This window comes from Medicago sativa, chromosome 2 (genome assembly GCF_051527215.1).
Source record: "Medicago sativa cultivar Bolivia chromosome 2, Bolivia_mono, whole genome shotgun sequence".
NCBI lineage: Eukaryota > Viridiplantae > Streptophyta > Magnoliopsida > Fabales > Fabaceae > Medicago > Medicago sativa.
Window position 1 is genome coordinate 20,352,901 of NC_140750.1, and position 22,140 is coordinate 20,375,040.

A 22,140-nucleotide genomic window follows, 5' to 3' on the forward strand; every position below is an offset into this window, starting at 1 on the left:
ACAAATTAAACAAAAATAAATAAAAAATAATACCGAGAGACGACACGAGAGATTAGATTAGACGGTACCTATATTTCAATGCATTTTATTACGTGAGCCCAAAAGGCAAAGTTTAAATCCCCGTAGAAAATATTCGTAAAATAGCCATTTTTTGTGGTGGCCGGGGTTTGAACCCCTTTTGTGGTGGCCGGGGTTTGAACCCCGAACCTTGCATATATTATGTATTATTATGTATTGTGCTTACCAACTGAGCTATGCTCACGAGGACATAAAATAGCCATTACAGACATATGCTACTTTAATTAATAATAATTTATCATTTTTCCAATTTTTAAAATTATTACCTTAAATACCAATATTACATGTATAAGATATTTAGTCAAAAGTATATATTTTATATTTAGTCAAAAAAAATTATAAAATACTATACATATCCCTTAAAAAAGTTAATTTTTATTTAGGGATATCCCTTAAAAAAGTTAATAAATATGTTCATTTAGTCAAAAAGATATTTATAAAATACTATATATGTCTCATATTAATTGTATTAAAATATATTTTTTTAGAGGAATTGTATTAAAATATGGTTTTGTATCATATTAATTTTCATTTAAAAAATGAATGAATCATTAACCACCTTTATCCTAAAATCTATTTATTTATTATATATGTCTTATTTTATTTATTTAATAAGTAACATGAAAGAAGTTTTTTATTCTTATTTTAAAATTGAGACAATATGTTAATTAGCTTCACAAAAAAAAAAACGAGTTATTCGGTAGAACCTAAGTTCAACATGTCTCTCTGCTTTTCTATTAAGCTTAATTGAATGTTTGTTTTATCGCATTTAGTTGTATTTGTTTTTTTAAAATATATCACAATCAACTAAAAAATTACTTATATTGTTCCTATTTAATCCTATTGGACCTAAGAAGATGGCCTGGGGGTTGAGATCCATTGCGAATAGGGAGGTGATCGTTGTTCGTCCACTATTGTCTATCATGAGTCTTTCTCCAACGGTTTGGATGGTATACCTGCACGTTCCCTTATGCTCAAGTCTGTGAGGGTTCAAGGAGAGTGAGGTAAATATATGAGTAAGAGGGAGATATCGGATCAATGCTAAGCATTAGTATTTATAGAGGATAAGTAGGTTTTTGACTGTCAAAGCATCACTTGGACAGGTGTCCATGAGGGACACTTGTAATGATCTGAATAGGACTTCAGCACTCGATCCTGATTGGATGGTCTAGATCGATTAGACTATACCACTATCCAGTGGGATTTTGAGCGAGTTCATGACATGGGCTCTAGCTCCCAATCGGACACTGTCTAGCCAGGATAGGGTCTTGTTCGAGTCCAAAGCACTATTGCAATGGAATCATTCCTTTTATAATAAGATTTAACTGGTTTTATTAGTTTAAGATTTAAATAAAATTATACAAAATATAAAATTGTAATTTCAATAGCTTAAATGAATCGTATGATTGAAACAAAAGTTCCATTGAGGCCAATTTGGCAGTGATTCTTCATGATAATATTGATGATAACGATCAATACATGACCAAGACTTCAAAATACTTTTGCTTCGTAATCTCAAAGAACATTTTCATGGAGTGTAGATCTTCAAAATACTTCAAATTGAAGAAGATACTACATTTTAGCTCATGTGTAAACACAAAACAAAACATAAATTAAACACATTTTTCCAATTTCAATTCATAATTCTAGTTTTTTCACAATAAAATAAGTTTTATTCAAATGTTGAAATAATGATAGTACAATCGAATTGGCTATATGAGTTGGAACATTCTCTATCCACATTTTGAAATCCAAATATATATGCTATCAATACGTATAGAATTGTCATAAGTCAAAAGTACATGAACAAATCAAAGTCTTAAACCTAACAAACAAACTAAATTCTTTAACATGGAGCGCCAACGATCAAGAATAATGAAAGATCTAGTCTATAATTGTATCCATCCTTGAAAACAAATTTTGCTAATATTGACTCATTTCAACTATAGATGGTCTTTGAAACGACAAATTCAACCGCATGTTGAAGAGTCAATTGAATTGACCTGTCCGTTAATTTACTTTCCATATAGGAAAAAAAAAGTGAAAGAAAAACAAAAGCTTGTGCAATGTTTCCCTCAAAGTCGTTTCCTCGAGAAACTAAAGAACGAGTAGTATGGTTTTCTTGTTCAAAGATTCCATTTGCTTAGTGATGTTCTTTGGTTTTGTTTATATAGGGCTGACAACTGGAGATGATATTGTTCACTTAATGGTTGGCAACAATTTGCAAAAGACCACTTCATCAAAGAAAATGATTTCCTTGTCTTCAAGTAAAACGGTGAATCACTCTTTAAAGTTTTAATCTTTGATGGCGATAGCTTATGCGAGAAAGCGGCCTCTTATTTTGTTAGAAAACGTGGACATGCTCAACTAGAATAAAGGGTTAGCAAGGCAAAGAACACAAAATGTGAGCATGTCCACATTTTCCAACAAAATAAGAAGACGCTTTCTCACACAATCTATCTCCATCAAAGATTATAACTTCAAAGAGTGATTCACCGTTATACTTGAGACAAGGAAATCATTCTCTTTCAAGGAGTGGTCTTTTGCAAATTGCTGCCAACCATCCATAAAGTAAACAGTATTGTCGCGTCATTTTTCGGACGGTCAAAATGCCATTCGATTTGGCGTTCGATCCGCTTTTGATTTCACGACTGAACATTTAATTGTTTTCAAAAGAAAGTGGAAAAAGGTTCAAACACCACATTTTTTAGGGATTAAGGGTTCGGGGGTTGGTTATATTTAGGGAAGGTGTTTAAGCACCCTAAATATTCGTAGTACTCTACGAGAACCTCTTGATTTTATTTAACTTTTGTGCCATAAACTTGCTTGCTTAAAAAATGGAATTTGCAATGATAAAAGAAAATAAAGACCTAATTTATCTATATTTTTATTGATTTGGAAGGACACGTGTCCCTTGCCTACGTACCCGTGAGGGATCAAAACCTCGTAGTTCGGGGTAGAAATTGACGTTTGATTTGTTTTGTGTTTTTTAATAGCTTTTTTAAAAAAAAGGTTTTAAAATGAAAAGCCAAATGACAAATTGGAATTTGTTTGTATTTTTTTTTTATATTGAAAGAAAGATGACTTAAAGTAGAATTAAATTGATTAAAGTTTGATTAAGAAAACAAAATAAAATGACGATCGCTTGATTGAAAAAATCAAGGTTTGCTATGAAAATATTTTTGTGATTTTCATTATGTTTGCATGTTTTTGTTGTTTTGAATAATGAAAAAAAAATTATATAAGCAGAGATATAATATTAACAGTTGATTTAGGACCAGAGCACTCTGGATTAATTTAATTAAACAAGGACCAGATCGTTCTGGAGAATAATTAAATTAGACGAAAATATATTATTAACAATTAATTAGGACCAGAGCACTCTGGATTAATTCTATTAACAAGGACCAGATTGTTCTGGAGAATAATATAATATTAATAGTTAAATTGGGACCAGAGCGTTCTGGATTGATGTATGTATTTAATGACAAAATTTAAATATGCATATGATAATAGTAGACAATATAATGTGATGCAAAAATAAAATAGAAATGTATGAGAACTAAAATGGACCAGAGCAATCTGGATTGAGGTGCGTATTTAATGCCAAAATTTAAATATGCACATGATAATAGTGAATAATAAAATGTAAGACGAAAATAAAAATACAAATGCATGAGAAGAAAAATAAAAGAGATTAAACGAATTAAAAATGCATTAAAAGAAAATAAAAGAGGTTAAACGAATTAAAAAAATGCATGAAAGATATTAAAATGAAAAGCGGGGGGTGCAAGGAGTTATAAAGGGGGTGCAGGGATTAAAAGATGGGAATTGGGCCACAGAGAGAGAGAGAGCGCTAGTGGGCTTAAGGAGAACCGGTTTTGGACCGGTTCGGTTCAAGGAATAAACCGGTTCGAACTAGCTAATATATAGGCTATACGGTTTTTTTTCATTCATTTTCAAAGAAGTTTCTCTCTCTTCTCTCTTTTGAGAGCAGAATGCTCTCATCTCTCTCCATTCTTGTTCTTCACAAACTCAAGAACACTTGAGTTTTCCGGCGAGGTAGGTGGTGGTGGGTGTTTCCGGCGCGGTGGCCGGCCACCCTAGGTGGCGGCGCCGCCGCTGGAAACCCTTTTTTTTCTATTTTTTTTCTTTTCTTCTCTCCTATTTCTTCTTTCTCGTTTCCTTCTTCTTTTTCTGTTTCTTTTTTTTCTTTTTTTTTACACAATAATAAAAAATGTTTTAACCCTTAAATCTAACCAAAAAAAACAATAAAATTACTACCTTTTGGTGTGGTGGGTTTGGATCGGTTTTGATGTGTTTGAATGGCTTATTGAGTGGTTGATTCTGTTCTGTTTGGGTTTGTGACTTGCGACTGTTTTTTGATGGCTTGTGTTTGATTGCGTGAGTGTGATGTTGTTATCGGGTTTATGGTTTGTTTGTTACTAGAAAATTTCTTGCAGGTTTGATTGTGTTGTTATGGTGATATGGATCGGTTGACATATATCTTTGTGAAGGTTTGGCTGCGGTTGTGTTATGTGTTTTTACAGATTTTGCTTGTTGGAATTTTGTGTGTTGGATCGAAATTCTCCCTCCTTGATGTGTGTTACTGGCTTATATTTATAGAGAAGAGATTGAGACAAACAATTTGTTAAAGCAGCAACAAAAACCGTCTTGCCTTGGATTAAGGGGACAGGATGTCTCTGACTTGTGCCTTGGATATTTTCGGACATATTTTGGACTTAAAATAAATAAATAATAATAATAATAATAATAATAATAATAATAATAATAATAATAATAATAATAATAATAATAACAACAATAACAATAACAATAATAATAACAATAATAGTAGTAGTAGTAATAATAATAATAATAATAATAATAATAATAATAATAATAATAATAATAATAATAATAATAATAATAATAATAATAATAAGTAATAAAAATTGAGAGAAGAGAGCCCGACTCGGAACCAAATATGAGGTATTTAAAAATACCTCTCTGCCGAAATTTTTGCTGAAAAGTCAAAGACTGATCAGGGTTAGAGGACACGTGTCTGTAATATCTTGGGTCAAAAATTGGGGTATGACAGATGCCCCTATTTAAGTTTTCTTCGTCCGGAGATTTGAAGAAGAAATCTTTGATTTGACGGGTCGAAGAGACTTAAATACCGAAAGTGCACCAATTTTGACCTAAGATGTTATGAATGCAATGCTCATGAATATAAAGGTATGCATGTATGCGATGCAACTATGAATGCAACAATGATAAACATATGCCGACTGAGGGACAAAGCTGACAATGATTGATGGGGAGGAAAGAATGCCAATTACCTTTGAAGTGATAATAGCGAAACATGATAAAGAAAATTCTGTCTATTACTTTTGAAGTAGTAAAGATGTGTCTATTACCTTTGTAATGGCAAAGACGAACATAATGAGAAACAAAACCGTCTATTACTTTTGAATTAGTAAAGACGTGTCTGTTACCTTTGAAGTGGTAAAGACGTGTCTATTACCTTTGTAATGGCAAAGACGAACATAATGAGAAATGAAACCGTCTATTACTTTTGAATTAGTAAAGACGTGTCTGTTACCTTTGAAGTGGTAAAGACGAACATTAAATAAATTTGTCAATTACTTTTGAATTAGTAAAGGACAATGTATGTTACCTTTGAACTGGTAAAGACGATCATAATAAGAAATGAAACTGTCTATTACTTTTGAAATAGTAAAGGACAATGTCTGTTACCTTTGAACTGGTAAAGATGGACATGAAATAAACTTGTCAATTACTCTTGAATTAGTAAAGGAAAATGTCTGTTACCTTTGAACTGGTAATGGAGGATATTACGAGGAAAGAAACCATCAAATACTTTTGAAGTAGTAAAGACGAACGCAACACTGTCTATTACTTTTGAATTAGTAAGACGAACGTAACAAGCAATAAAAGTGTCTATTACTTTTGAAGTAGTAAAAGACAAAGTCTGTTACCTTTGAACTGGTAAAGACGAACATGACAGGAAATAAAATTGTCAATTACTTTTGAATTAGTAAAGGACACTCGAGATAAGGTTTGAACAATTACTGGGGAAATTTGGATAGACATTGGTAAGGATGAATATTTGGTGGGACCTGCCACTTGAAACAAATTTGATTGATGACGCTCTTTGGATCAGTCATATTGGGGATGACACTTTTATGAGATACCACTGAAATAAGACAGCTAGGTGACAATGCAACCATGTATAAGTGATATTTGTATGCATGCTATGTATGCATGAATGAATGAATGTATGAATATGTATGAGACTCATAAGACAATATGATGGTAAGATTGATGAGACACAGCTGGGCAGGTCCAAAGGAAAATGGCCCGACATCACGCTACAATCGTTCAACACTCTTCATTGAGGATAACATTACTTGGGGTTGAATCAAACGCTGTCGGGATAAAGCCCTTTGAATAAATACTGGCAGAAGTCGCCATTTCTAAATCGAGGCACTTTCTCAAATTCATGCTTCAAATAGTCATTGCATTTTTTTTGTATATTTCGTTTTTCATTTTTTTTGTTTGAAATCCCTAACTTTTGCCTGGATCGCCCTTTCGGGTTTTTAATCCACCGGGAAGCTCATTTTTTCCTAAGTCGCCCTTTCGGGTTTTAAACTTAGCGAGCTCTTTTTTTTTTTAAGCAATGACTATGTCTACTTGTTGCATCTACCTGCTTTCAAACCGAATGCTGACACATGCTCCTATGATACATAGTTGTAAAGATGATATGTTTGTCCTTTTTGTTCTTCTAAAAGTTTCAAAAGAATTTTCAAAGTTTTTGCTTCAAGTAATAATGTAAAAATGGAAGAAATTTTGCACGTACAATAAACAAGAATTCCAAATAAAGAGGCACAGGCCCAAATTGATTTAATAGAAATGGTGGCCGGCCAAAAGCATGTCACCACAGATTACAGAATTTGGAAAATGGTAATTAATATGGGGAAGGTACATTGAACATAATAACCACTATGTTCCCTAAACAACTTTGAATTCCACTGCTTTGATGCTTCGATATCGGAGAACTTCTGACAGCTAAGGTGCCCCAAGTGAGCGATGCTTAATCTGGTGTAGTTACTTGTCATAATCCCTTAACTTTTGCATAGATCGCCCTTTCGGGTTTTCGATCCATCAAGGTAAACATTTTTTTTTGCCTCTAATTTTTGCATGGACCGCCCTTTCGGATTTTCAACCCATCGAGACGCTCATTTTTTTTGTTTAGGCCGCCCTTTCGGGTTTTCGACCTACCGAGCTGTTCTTTTATATATTTTCTAGACAAAGTATTTCTTGACTGCATCAGAATTCATAGGACGAGGTAACTCCTCTCCATCCATATTTGTAAGTATCAAAGCACCACCAGAGAAAGCCCTCTTAACAACATAAGGACCTTCATAATTAGGCGTCCACTTGCCCCTTGGGTCTGGTTGAAAAGACTTGATACTCTTGACTACAAGGTCTCCTTCTTTAAGCTCACGGGGACGCACTCTCTTATCGAATGCTTGCTTCATTCTTGACTGATATAGCTGTCCGTGACACAAAGCTGTCATGCGTTTTTCTTCAATCAAGTTCAACTGATCATACCTATCCCGACACCATTCGGCTTCAGTCAACTCAGCTTCTTTCAAGATTCTTAACGACGGGATCTCAACCTCTACCGGGAGTACAGCCTCCATACCATACACCAAAGAGAAAGGGGTTGCCCCTGTTGAAGTACGTACTGAGGTACGATAGCCATACAAATCATAGGGTAACATTTCATGCCAATCTTTGTATGTAACCACCATCTTTTGCACAATTTTCTTGATATTCTTGTTTGCTGCTTCAACTGCACCATTCATCTGTGGTCTATAAGGAGAAGAGTTGTGATGTTCGATCTTGAAATTATCGCACAGTTCTTTCATCATCTTGTTATTCAAATTGGTACCATTATCAGTGATGATTTTGTTAGGAACGCCATAGCTTCTTGATAAACCGGACCACCACTTGCTTGGTCACATTAGCATAAGATGCCGCCTCGACCCACTTGGTGAAATAATCAATGGCCACTAGTATGAAACGATGTCCATTGGAAGCTTTTGGTTCAATCCGACCAATCATATCAATGCCCCACATAGAGAAAGGCCACGGGGAAGAAATAACATTGAGCATGGACGGCGGTATATGGATCTTATCTGCATAAATCTGACATTTGTGGCACTTCTTAGCATGATGGTAACAGTCAGCATGCATCGTTATCCAATAATAACCTGCTCTTAACGCCTTCTTAGCCATTGCATAACCACTAGAATGAGTCCCGAACGAGCCTTCATGAATTTCGTGCATTAACAAATCTGCTTCACGCCGATCTATACATCTGAGCAAAATGGCGTCGAAGTTCATTTTGTACAAAATATCGCCATTCAAGAAGAAACTACTAGACAATCTTCTTAGAGTCCTCTTATCTTTGCGAGATGCCCCGGTCGGATACTCTTGTGTTTGAAGGAAAACTTTAATATCATGAAACCACGGCTTGTCGTCAAAGACTGCTTCAGCAGCAAACACATAAGCAGGTCGGTCGAGGAACTTGACGCTAATTAAAGGTACAATTTTAGGGAAATTCACTTTGATCATTGAAGATAAAGTAGCTAGAGCATCTGCCATTTGATTCTCCTCGCGAGGGATATGATTCAATTCTACTTTGTTGAAGAAAGTTAACAGACGTCTGGCATAATCTCTGTACGGTATTAACCCAGCATGATGAGTTTCCCACTTTCCTTTAATCTGGTTGACCACAAGGGCTGAATCACCATATATCTTGATTCTTTTAATCCTCAAATCAATAGCTTCCTCAATACCCATGATGCAAGCTTCATATTCTGCAATGTTGTTTGTGCAGTCAAAACGTAGCCTTGCAGTAAAAGGGATGTGGTTGCCCTTAGTAGTAACGAGGACTGCCCCAATTCCGCTACCATAGACATTAACAGCTCCATCAAATATCAAACCCCATTCAGATTCAGGATCAGGGCCTTCATCAATCAATGGTTCCTCACAATCTTTCATCTTCAAATACATGATCTCTTCATCCAGGAAGTCAAATTTGATAGGCTGGTAATCTTTGATTGGTTGATGAGCCAAATGATCTGCCAGGATACTGCCTTTGATAGCTTTTTGAGTGCGGTACACGATATCGTATTCGGACAACAACATCTGCCAACGAGAAATTCTTCCTGTTAAAACAGGCTTCTCAAATAGATACTTGATTGGATCCATTCTAGATATCAACCAAGTAGTGTGATTAATCATATAATGGCGGAGACGCTTGGCAGCCCAGACTAAAGCACAACAAGTTTTCTCGAGTGCGGAGTATCGAGATTCGCAATCAGTAAACTTCTTGCTTAGGTAGTAAATGGCGTGTTCTTTCTTTCCAGTCTCATCTTGTTGACCAAGTACACAACCCATAGAGTCTTCTAACACCGTCAAATACATGATCAAAGGTCTTCCTTCAACTGGAGGGATGAGAATTGGAGGTTCTAACAAATACTCCTTGATACTATCGAAGGCTTTTTGACAATCTTCAGTCCACTCGATCCCTTGATCCTTGCGAAGCAATTTGAATATTGGCCCACATGTAGCAGTCATGTGAGATATGAATCTGGATATGTAGTTCAGTCGACCAAGGAATCCTCTGACTTGTTTCTCAGTCTTCGGAGCAGGCATTTCTCTGATGGCTTTGACTTTGTCGGGATCTACTTTGATACCCTTCTGACTGACAATAAAACCCAGAAGCTTCCCGGATCTGACACCGAAGGTACATTTATTAGGATTCAGTCGGAGTTTGTACTTTCTCAAACGCTGAAACATCTTCAACAAATACTCAACATGCTCTTCTTCAGTCCCTGACTTGACAATCATATCATCTACATAGACTTCAATCTCTTTGTGTATCATATCGTGGAAGATCTTGGTCATACCTCTCTGGTAGGTGGCACCAGCATTGATCAAACCAAACGGCATCACTACGTAGCAGAAGGCGCCCCAAGGCGTGATAAAAGACGTATTTTCTCTATCCTCGGGAGCCATCTTGATCTGGTTATACCCGGAGAAACCATCCATGAAGGAGAACACTTTGCACTTAGCGGTATTATCAACCAATACATCAATGTGAGGTAAAGGGAAATTATCCTTCGGGCTGGCTTTGTTCAAATCTCGGTAGTCAACACACATTCTGACCTTACCATCTTTCTTCGGGACAGGTACTATGTTGGCTAACCATTGAGGATATTCAGAGGTGATTAGAAAACCAGCGTCAATCTGCTTTCGTACTTCTTCATTGATCTTGAGGGCCATATCAGGATGAGATCTTCTCAATTTCTGTTTAACCGGAGGGCATTCAGGCTTCAAAGGCAGTCGATGTTCCACTACTTCAGTATCTAACCTCGGCATGTCTTTGTATGACCATGCAAATATGTCGGCATACTCCCTAAGAAGCTCAATTACTCTTTCTTTAACTGTTGCACCCAACAATGCCCCGATCTTGATCTTTTTCATGTCTTCCTCAGTACCTAGGTTGACAATCTCGATTTCTTCCTGATGAGGCTGAATAGCCTTTCTTTCTTGTTCTAACATCCATCTGATCTCATCAGGAATCTCTTCATCCTCTTCTACCATAGCCTCGTAAACAGGGACTTCAAAGTTGGGAGGGAGCATAGGGTTGCCATGTTCAACGGGCTCATTTATGTTTAGTCTGCACATGATTTATGATTGATTTTAATGAGTAAATGCAGACTTTTGAATTTGATTTTTAAAAGGAAGAAAACAAAATAATAAAAAAAACAAGATTTTTTTTTGGTTTTATGTGTTACCATTTTTCCAGAAAATGCGAAATAAAATAAAGTAACGGTCGTGATAGAAACGACGATTTTTATTTATAACAAAAGTATTTGAAGCAAAGCCCTACATGATTTCACTTTCGTCTGGGGCAGGACGAAAGAAATTTTAAGAAAAACAAAAACAAGATAAACACATTACTTAGAATAAGGCATCACAGAAGGGACGTCCACCGCGATCCAGTTGCAGCAAGTTCCTACGGGCGTCACAAAGACAGGTGTTGCTTCTTCGGACTGATCTTCGAGCAGTGCATTAATCTCTGATGGAGCATGAATGAATCCTGCACTATGAAAAGTACCTCCAGTAGGGTTGAATACCCCAGGCTTACTGTTGGGAAAACCTATTCCTTCTTTGCGTTTGTTCTCAGTCAGCTCCACTAACTGACTCCAGCCTTCAGTCTTACCTTCTTGTATTACTCTCTTGGCATCCTTCAGAGAAGCCATACAAGTCTCAACCTTCTCCACATTCTCTTCAGAAGAGAGTCCTTGAAATGATGATCCATCTGTACTGTTACCACCAATAAAGGAAAATGATGACAAATGGCTAACCAACAATGCTACCTCACCGTTCGCGGTTATGAGTTTCCCTTGACTGACAAACTTCAGCTTCTGATGAAGTGTGGACGTTACTGCCCCAGCGTTATGGATCCAAGGCCTGCCGAGTAGGCAACTGAAAGAGGCATGTATTTCCATAATTTGGAAATTAATCTTGAATTCATGTGGGCCCACCGAGATAGGCAATTCTATTTCCCCATACACAGACCTTCTAGTCCCATCAAATGCCCTCACCGTCACTGTGCTGGGTTTCAAGAGAGCCTTCGAACATGACAGCTGATCCAGGGTAGATTTTGGCATTACATTAAGAGCAGACCCAGTGTCTATTAGAACATTTGACAGAGAGTCTGATTTGTAAAGGACAGAGATAAGTAACGCCAAGTTGTGGTTTCTTCCCTCCGGTGGGAGGTCTTCATCGCTGAAACTTAAGATGTTGCAGGCAGTCACATTTCCTACAATACTTCCAAACTGACTTAACGTTACGTCATCGTCTACATAAGCCTGGTCCAAGACTTTCATTAGAGTCTCTCTGTGGGCATCAGAGCTTGATAATAGAGACATGATGGAGATTTTTGCCGGAGTTTGCAACAGTTGATCCACAATCTTGTACTCGCTCCTCTTGATCAATTTCAGGATTTCATCATTATCCTCATAAGTGGTTCCACTAGACTGTCCCATGGTTTTGCCTTTACCCAAATTTTGCTCCTTCATTGGTTCTTCTACCGGAGCACCAGCTTCTTTCTGAACAATAGAAGGGATAATATGTCCACTTCTCAGAATTTGACAATTTTCGACGATATTGTCCACAGGGATTGGCAAATCCAGTGATATCTTCTTTCCATTTTCTACGATTTCATACTCATAGTTGTACGGGATGGTCCTTTGAGAAGTGTACGACATCTGTTCTGGAGAGAAAATTACCAGAGGAGTGCTGGTTTGCTTCGCCTGGCTGAGCGTTATCACTAGCGGTTTCCGGGTTCTGAATACGGGCGTGATGACACAAACATCTTTATCCTTGTTTTTCCTGGTGACAATTAGATCTTTTCTGTCCAGCAAACCCTGCACGTCATTTTGGACTTGTATGCAGCCACGAGGATTTACAGAACATATGTCACATGCTTGATGATCATGGTTGAAAAGAATCATCTCACACATCTTTATGTGTATCGGGACCAATGGAGTCTTGATATCACTAGAATTGAGGACTGGGCTATCTTCTTGATATATTTGGATCATGTTAATAGCAGGCCCATAAGGTGGTAAAGGATTGTTTTGGGCAATAGGGTCAGGGTTTGTGAAAGATAAATCCTTGCTTTGGATCAGTTTCTGAACTGCATCCTTGAGAGCGTAACATTGCTCCACATCGTGGCCTTGTGCTCATTGATGGAAATCACATGTGAGCTCAGGGCGGTACCAACGAGGTAAGGGATTTGGTACCTGGGGGCGAGGCTTAGTTTGTACAAGGTTTCTCGCAAGCAAAGAGGGCAGCAAGACTTTGTACAACATAGGTATGGGAGGAAAATTGTTTCTAGGAGGGCGAGGTTGTTGTGGAGCCTGGAAATGATGTTGTTGAGGATTATGTGGTGGAGGGTAATATGGGTGTTGGTAGAGTGGTTGAGGATTTTGTGGTTGATTATTTGGCTGGTATAGTGGTGGATAATATGGTCGAGGATTATGTGGTCTTTGTAGTTGATGATTTTGTTGTTGATTTGTATTGGTGGTGGGCGTGATGGCAGCAACATGTTGATATGCTGGATAGTGTTGCCGGGTTCTCTCGTTGGTCATCATACCGACTTCTTGTTCATTCCTCCTTGGAAAATTATTACCATATTTCTTCGTACCACTAGTAGACGCACCATCTTTCACTATCCGTCCTTCTTGGACACCTTCCCCTACACTTACACCTACGCCGACCATCTCTGCGAAGCATCTGGATGCGTTCCCTACCATTTTTCCGTAGTAGAATGGACTGAGAGTTCTCAAAAACAACTTGGTCATCTCATTCTCTTCCACCCGTGGGCTAACCTGGGCGGCAAAATTCCTCCATCGATGAGCATACCCTTTAAACGTTTCTCTGTCCCCTTGAATTAGAGCCTGAAGGTCACCTCGATCTGGAGCCAGATCTACATTGTAGTCATATTGTTGCACAAAGGCGTCACATAAATCCTGGAAACTTTGGATGCTTGTTTTGTCCAGGTTCATGTACCATTTTGAAGCGGGGTTAGCCAGGCTTTCTTGAAAAAAGTAGATGAGGACCTTATCATCTTTATTATAAGCAGACATTTTCCTTACATACATCCTCAGGTGGTCCTTAGGGCAGGAGTCTCCCTTATACTTTTCAAAGTCAGGTACCTTGAATTTATGGGGTATCCGGACATCCGGTACCAAACAGAGGTCGTAAGTAGATTTCCCGTATGCTTCTTTTCCTTTTAGGGCTCTCATTTCCCGATGCATTTCTTCATATTTTTCTTGTAGATCGTCGACTCTGTCAGGCGCCCCCACACTCCCAGAATGGAAGATGGGCTCTTCTTCTTGTGGTGTAGCATGAACAGCAGGTGCTGCGTAGGTCGCAACAGCTGGAGGAAACATCGGGACTTGCTGAGGAACATGAATTGTATGCTGCAAAGGAGGCATTTGTGTTTCACAGGCAATGGGGCGGCGTATCTCGCCCGCAGTCATGGGCTGAAACCATGGTGTGGAATGTTGTGGAGCAGAATATGTTGGAGTGTCAGCACAGAAAGTCCATTCAGGAGTAGCAGATGTAGTAGCTTTGGTTCGAACTCTGATAGGAGGAGGAGGTGGCGGAGTATGCGCAACTGCCAACAACTTTACCAGAACAGTTAATTCTTCCATCTTCGTTTTCATGTCTGCCAACTCATCCAATTTGGTGTTTAGGGCTGCCACCTCATCACGAAGTGTCGCATTATCTTGCTCGATGCATTCCATTTTACTCTTGAAGTTTGCTCGAGTGCCGTATACAATAGTTGACCGGTAGCGAGTGCGTCGGGCCACAGTTGAGACGGTTTAACCTTTTGTATGGAAAAGAAAAATTCAGTGAGACTCGAGTTTGGAAATTATGAAATGCAAGATGATGCATGATATGTTTATGCAAACATATACATGATTTTTTTTTTTATTTATCGAAGGACTTATAAAAGTAATTTTGTTAAACGTCATAATTGAAAATTTTATTGAATAGTTAAAGTATTACGAGATAATTCCCTTTCTAAACACAAAGCCAAGGGATAAACTTACAAATAGAAACAAGATAATTCCCTTTTTAACAAAACCGAGCCAAGGGATAGACTCCAAAGTATATAACAGAAAGCATAAAAAAGACAAAACAACTGGGAAACTCTTGAGCTCCTGAAGCAGACTACTCCCCAAAGTCTGGGTGTGTCCCTGCGAAGAAATCCATGCATTCTTTCTTGCTGATAAATTGTGCAAGCCTCGCACTTTGAGCTTGAATCTGAGCGTTTTTAGCGATCAATTGTCGCTCTTTGTTGAGGAGCTCATGCTTGGTCTGTAGTATTTCCACATCTTTATCCCCCACTATGGACATAGCTCCCTCGTACTTCCTCTTCCAAACTGCACACACACGGTTTAAATCAGCCACTTTCTTCTGGTACTTTTCTTGGGTACAAAGGGGTAGGGGTGAATGTATCGTTGGAGTGGTTGAGGACAGGCACCTCGGTAGAGTGTAGGGCATCCTATTCTAAACGGCTTTGGCAATGACCCATTGAGTGTAGGTTTCATAAATGAGGTCCGATTTATCCCCCAATTGATTGCTGTTTTTCTTATGGATGGTATGCCAAGCTTTCACAAATTGTTCTCTCATACCTTTGATGTCGGCATGCTTGTGATAGAATATGCCTTCGATCGCAATGTTGAGAGGTTTTTCTTTAAGGGGATACCCGAACTGGCGCCTGGCAAGGATAGGGTTATAGCTAATTCCTCCATGAATACCGAGGAGGGGTACATTACTGAATTCCCCACATTTGTCAATGATGGTTCCAGTGTCGTAAGCCGGGTTATACCAAACTACATTATCTGGGGCAAGGGACATGATTTTTTCTGAGTATGGATCTTTGTCTTTGGAGAGGTAGAATTGGGGTAAGTGTAAAACATACCACTTATATAGTAAAGGTGCACAGCAAAGGATGGTTCCATCACCTTTCTTTGTCCTATGATGGATGGAGTGGTAAGTATTAGCAAGGAGGGTAGAAACCGGGTTATTGGTGAGGAAAATTTGGATGGCATTAGTATCGACAAAACCACTAATGTTGGGAAAAAGCACAAGGCCATAGATGAGCAAGGTTAGGATAGACTCGAAAGCGAGGGTATTTTTCGATGCAGCGAAGATGTTGGCTTTGTTGATTAGGAACTTGGAAGTTAGCCCCGAGATTTGCTCTTTCCCTTTGGTAGTGACGTTATCAGTTATGTCGGATATCTTGAGATGAAGGGCAGTTGCGATGACTGATGCCCTAGGGTCCTCCTCGAGGCCACTAAAAGGTACTCTATCAAGTATGGGTAGACCAATCAAATAGGAATACTCATCAAGGGTGGGGACAAGCTGGTAGTCCGGGAAGGTGAAGCAGTGGAGGCGAGGATCGTAGAATTGAACCAAAGTCTTGAGGATCCCTTCGTCGAACTTTGTATTGAGAATCTTGAGCAATTTCCCACAGCGAGACTAAAAACCCGTCGGATCAGTAATGACATTTCCTAAACTCATCAAGCTTTCCAAATTTTGGCTTTGGAAGCTATACCTCTTAATACTTCTAGTAGCCATATCTACAATGTTTACAACAAAAACTTGTTTAAGTCCTTCGATATATTTTTTTTTATGAGAAAGAGAGTTTGTTTATGAATGAATGCATGTATGCATGATTATGCGACACAAACGATGAAAACATGGTGAGGTTTAAGGTCCATGATGATAGAGTCAAGGGTGTGTACGCCATTTGGTAAGGACTATGGTTTTCATTTGCACATGTAACAAGGGTTCTACCAAGTTCCCAAATTGCAACCCCCTTGTGAATATATTGGTGTATAGGAATGCTCATATTCCAATAACATCCATAAGGTAGTCTAGTTTGAGTGTAGTATCGCGTATCAACTAAAGACAAGAATGCTCTTGGTTTAGCCACCGCACTACGTCCTAAAAAGGCAAAGATGGGTTAAGGGTAACTAAGGTCCACGGCTTCGACGGACACTCACATTGAAAGTAATAACGTCAACACGAATGCTCATGTTAACAAGACTACTACCTTCCGTGAGGCCTCCACCGAGTAGGGTTATCACTTGTAAACATGGTCCAAGAATGCTCTTGGTATGTCACTATGATTTTACCCCATCCTATCTTATATTTCTCTCAAGTCCGGGTATAGGACTTACTTTCTCACCACTCACGTTTAAGAAATGATAAAGAAGAAAAGATAACAAATATACACGTAATTTTCATAAAAATTTTAGCAAGTTTATCGCACAAATTTTAAATAAGGCCAAGTTAGGCTTAACCCTCTTACTTTTTCTCCCCAGTGAAGTCGCCATTTCTGTCGCGTCATTTTTCGGACGGTCAAAATGCCATTCGATTTGGCGTTCGATCCGCTTTTGATTTCACGACTGAACATTTAATTGTTTTCAAAAGAAAGTGGAAAAAGGTTCAAACACCACATTTTTTAGGGATTAAGGGTTCGGGGGTTGGTTATATTTATGGAAGGTGTTTAAGCACCCTAAATATTCGTAGTACTCTACGAGAACCTCTTGATTTTATTTAACTTTTGTGCCATAAACTTGCTTGCTTAAAAAATGGAATTTGCAATGATAAAAGAAAATAAAAACCTAATTTATCTATATTTTTATTGATTTGGAAGGACGCGTGTCCCTTGCCTACGTACCCGTGAGGGATCAAAACCTCGTAGTTCGGGGTAGAAATTGACGTTTGATTTGTTTTGTGTTTTTTAATAGCTTTTTTAAAAAAAGGTTTTAAAATGAAAAGCCAAATGACAAATTGGAATTTGTTTGTATTTTTTTTTATATTGAAAGAAAGATGACTTAAAGTAGAATTAAATTGATTAAAGTTTGATTAAGAAAACAAAATAAAATGACGATCGCTTGATTGAAAAAATCAAGGTTTGCTATGAAAATATTTTTGTGATTTTCATTATGTTTGCATGTTTTTGTTGTTTTGAATAATGAAAAAAAAATTATATAAGCAGAGATATAATATTAACAGTTGATTTAGGACCAGAGCACTCTAGATTAATTTAATTAAACAAGGACCAGATCGTTCTGGAGAATAATTAAATTAGACGGAAATATAATATTAACAATTAATTAGGACCAGAGCACTCTGGATTAATTCTATTAACAAGGACCAGATTGTTCTGGAGAATAATATAATATTAATAGTTAAATTGGGACCAGAGCGTTCTGGATTGATGTATGTATTTTATGACAAAATTTAAATATGCATATGATAATAGTAGACAATAGAATGTGATGCAAAAATAAAATAGAAATGCATGAGAACTAAAATGGACCAGAGCACTCTGGATTGAGGTGCGTATTTAATGCCAAAATTTAAATATGCACATGATAATAGTGAATAATAAAATGTAAGACGAAAATAAAAATACAAATGCATGAGAAGAAAAATAAAAGAGATTAAACGAATTAAAAATGCATTAGAAGAAAATAAAAGAGGTTAAACGAATTAAAAAAATGCATGAAAGATATTAAAATGAAAAGCGGGGGGTGCAAGGAGTTATAAATGGGGTGCAGGGATTAAAAGATGGGAATTGGGCCACAGAGAGAGAGAGCGCTAGTGGGCTTAAGGAGAACCGGTTTTGGACCGGTTCGGTTCAAGGAATAAACCGGTTCGAACTAGCTAATATATAGGCTATACCGGTTTTTTTTCATTCATTTTCAAAGAAGTTTCTCTCTCTTCTCTCTTTTGAGAGCAGAATGCTCTCATCTCTCTCCATTCTTGTTCTTCACAAACTCAAGAACACTTGAGTTTTCCGGCGAGGTAGGTGGTGGTGGGTGTTTTCGGCGCGGTGGCCGGCCACCCTAGGTGGCGGCGCCGCCGCTGGAAACCCTTTTTTTCTATTTTTTTTCTTTTCTTCTCTCCTATTTCTTCTTTCTCGTTTCCTTCTCCTTCTTTTTCTGTTTTTTTTTTTTACACAATAATAAAAAATATTTTAACCCTTAAATCTAACAAAAAAAAAAACAATAAAATTACTACCTTTTGGTGTGGTGGGTTTAGATCGGTTTTGATGTGTTTGGATGGCTTATTGAGTGGTTGATTCTGTTCTGTTTGGGTTTGTGACTTGCGACTGTTTTTTGATGGCTTGTGTTTGATTGCGTGAGTGTGATGTTGTTATCGGGTTTATGGTTTGTTTGTTACTGGAAAATTTCTTGCAGGTTTGATTGTGTTGTTATGGTGATATGGATCGGTTGACATATATCTTTGTGAAGGTTTGGCTGTGGTTGTGTTATGTGTTTTTACAGATTTTGCTTGTTGGAATTTTGTGTGTTGGATATTCTCCCTCCTTGATGTGTGTTACTGGCTTATATTTATAGAGAAGAGATTGAGACAAACAATTTGTTAAAGCAGCAACAAAAACCATCTTGCCTTGGATTAAGGGGACAGGATGTCTCTGACTTGTGCCTTGGATATTTTCGGACATATTTTGGACTTAAAATAAATAATAATAATAATAATAATAATAATAATAATAATAATAATAATAATAATAACAACAATAATAATAATAATAATAACAATAACAATAATAATAACAATAATAATAATAGTAATAATAATAATAATAATAATAATAATAATAATAATAATAATAATAATAATAATAATAAAAGTAATAAAAGTAATAAAAATTGAGAGAAGAGGGCCCGACTCGGAACCAAATATGAGGTATTTTAAAATACCTCTCTGCCTAAATTTTTGCTGAAAAGTCAAAGGCTGATCAGGGTTAGAGGACATGTGTCTGTAATATCTTGGGTCAAAAATTGGGGTATGACAAGTATCATCTCTTGTTTTCAGCCCTAAAATCGAACTGAAGAAACAATGTTTAGTGTGATGGAAGAAGAAAAAAAATCGATACACAAAGAAAGGGAACTTTGTGATTCTCTGTGTGTTGTTTTTTTGTTTCAGTGTTGTTTGTTAGCTTGTCATTGTACTTATAAGACAAACTAATTTTGATTATCTTTTTTGCTTAGTAATGTGTTTTGGTTGGTTCACACAAAATTATAATTAAAAAATAAAATTGTTAAATACTCTGTAAAAAAAATTATAATTAAAAAAATAGACTACATACATTCACCAAAAAAAAAAATATAGACTGCATACATTTGATCTTTTGTTTACATTTAACTACATGGCATATACCTTTTTTTTTTTTTTGAATAGCAATAAATACTTAATTCACACAAAAAAATTAAAAAAAAAATGTATGTGATTTTAAATATTGAGTACATACATTTGACCTTATGTTTAAATTTAAGGCTCAAAAAAAATAGACTACATACATTTGATCTTTTATTTAAACTTTTTTTTGGTGCAAATTTAAACGTAATTGCATGCCATATAATTTTTTTTTCTCAATTAATGGCGGCAATAAATGTCAAATACCTAATTTACACAAAAAAAATAAAAAACAAATGTATTTGATTTTAAATACTGACTAGATACATTTGACCTTATGTTTAAATTTAAGGCTCAATATATTGAGATCCTCTCCATTTAACGGATTTTTTTTTTTGTGTTAATGATTTGATTCTTAGAGAAAGGAGGCCCTAATAATTTAGAGTTCGGCTGAAAAGTAAGTGAAGTCTCAAGCTCGGGTTTTTCCAACCATTCATCTTAAGAGGGGCTTTTTAACCACTTTAGTTAAACTACCTGGTTAAACACAATGACCAGGGCCGTCCCTAAGAATTTGGAGGCTTGGCTCTGGGAATGAAAAGAGGTCAGTGATAAAATCAAAACGTATTTTTTTTAAAAGAACAGTGTTCTATTTATATTTTTTAAAAGATAAATATAAGGTGTCGTATATATGCGGTACACCCAAAGGTGAAAATGACTACCATATACATGAGGAACCCCCACCTAACACCAAAAGTAAGAGGACTTAATTCTAATAGGCCTAAAAGGCTAAAACAAGGGGACAGAAAATGGCTGGGGGTATTAAAAAAAATTGGAGGGCAGTAGTACTAGTGGATATTAAATTGTTTTGGAGGCCCATGGCTGAGGGAGGCCCAGCTCTGTTGAGCTGTTAGCACCCCCTCAGGATCGGGCCTGACAATGACTATATTATTATTAATTAGTTTTAAAATATTATTATTATTATTATACATTTGTTTTTTTTACGAAGCTAAAATGAAATATATTAACCAAACAACTTAGTCTTTTCCGCACAAGAAGTGCCAAAAGAGAACTAAGAGATAAAAGTAATAGTTATATCAGTAATTCAAGAAAACAAAGCAAAAGATCCACAAAATAGGTTCGCTAAAAAACACTAGTTAAAATGGAACTAAGTAATATCAGGATGATATTTGCCTTCAAACAAAAGAAGGATTGAAGTTTTACTTTCTCAAGAAGATGTTGTAATGAGTCCTCCTTTTGTTGGAAAATTCTTTCATTCCTGTGTTGTCAAATAATCCAAACACAAGATAACCAAATCAAGTTTAAGACGATACAAATATTTTATGAAAAGCCACCCAGTGATCCAAATTGCATAAGACGATCCTTAACATGAGTTAGCTTGACTGAAACCAAACCAAGCCAATTGCAGATATCGAACCAACTTTTACCAAAAAAGTCGCATGACAAAAATAGATGGTCAATATGCTCATCATGAACACCACAACCACTCGAGCAAAAATAAGTAGTCGGTCGAAAAACCCTTCTTCTAATTAATTTGTATGTTGTTGGTAGGCGATCACGTAATAAACGCCAAGCAAAAATATTAACTTTAAGAGGAACCTCCTTGTGTCAAATTATTTTTGTGTGGTCGTTGTTGATAGGTTGATCCATTGATGTCAAATAAATGTAAACACTAGTAACATTGTATTTTGAGGATACATGAAGTTGGAAAATTCACTTGTCACTCACATCAGCCTGCAAAACAATATGATGTAATAGCGCCCAAAACTCACTAGTTCTTCCTCCCATTCCAACAACCTCCTCCACCATTTCCAAGCCTCACCACCCTCCCTCATTGATGATAGGTCATTTTACGTTATTCTTAACATGTTTTTCATTCATTTGCATTAGGTTTTAGCAGCAAAAAGGAGGAGTTTTAGAACAATTGCCTATGATTTCTGAACTTTTGTAATGTTTTCTGTATTTGAGTCTGTAATTCTAGTTTTCCCAAAACATAGCAATTTTAGGAGGATTTTGAAGTAATTCACGGAGAAATCATGCAAATCAGCAAGTCAAGAACATCCGAAGATTTGTGAAGACATTGGGAAGACCAATAATGAAGATTCAAAAGGTCTCAGGAGACTTTAGAGTGGGAGGAATTATGTTTCCAAATTCCAAGGCAAATTATTTGAAGACGAAGAC

General features: G+C 36.8%; 2 protein-coding genes across 2 annotated transcripts; both read right to left on the bottom strand.

Moving 5' to 3' along the window:
* Positions 1-999: 999 nt before the first annotated feature.
* LOC146945366 (uncharacterized) lies at positions 1,000-14,501 on the bottom strand. Its single transcript, XM_085748059.1, has 6 exons — positions 12,993-14,501; positions 11,143-12,881; positions 10,036-10,858; positions 8,382-9,966; positions 7,547-7,852; positions 1,000-1,058 (listed from the first exon to the last, which is right to left on the bottom strand). The coding sequence occupies exons 1-6, from the start codon at positions 14,499-14,501 to the stop codon at positions 1,000-1,002; spliced, it is 6,021 nt and encodes a 2,006-aa protein (XP_085604185.1).
* Positions 14,502-15,270: 769 nt separating this feature from the next.
* Positions 15,271-16,344, bottom strand: LOC146945367 (uncharacterized). The gene is made up of 2 exons (XM_085748060.1): positions 16,322-16,344; positions 15,271-16,072 (listed from the first exon to the last, which is right to left on the bottom strand). The coding sequence occupies exons 1-2, from the start codon at positions 16,342-16,344 to the stop codon at positions 15,271-15,273; spliced, it is 825 nt and encodes a 274-aa protein (XP_085604186.1).
* Positions 16,345-22,140: the final 5,796 nt, after the last annotated feature.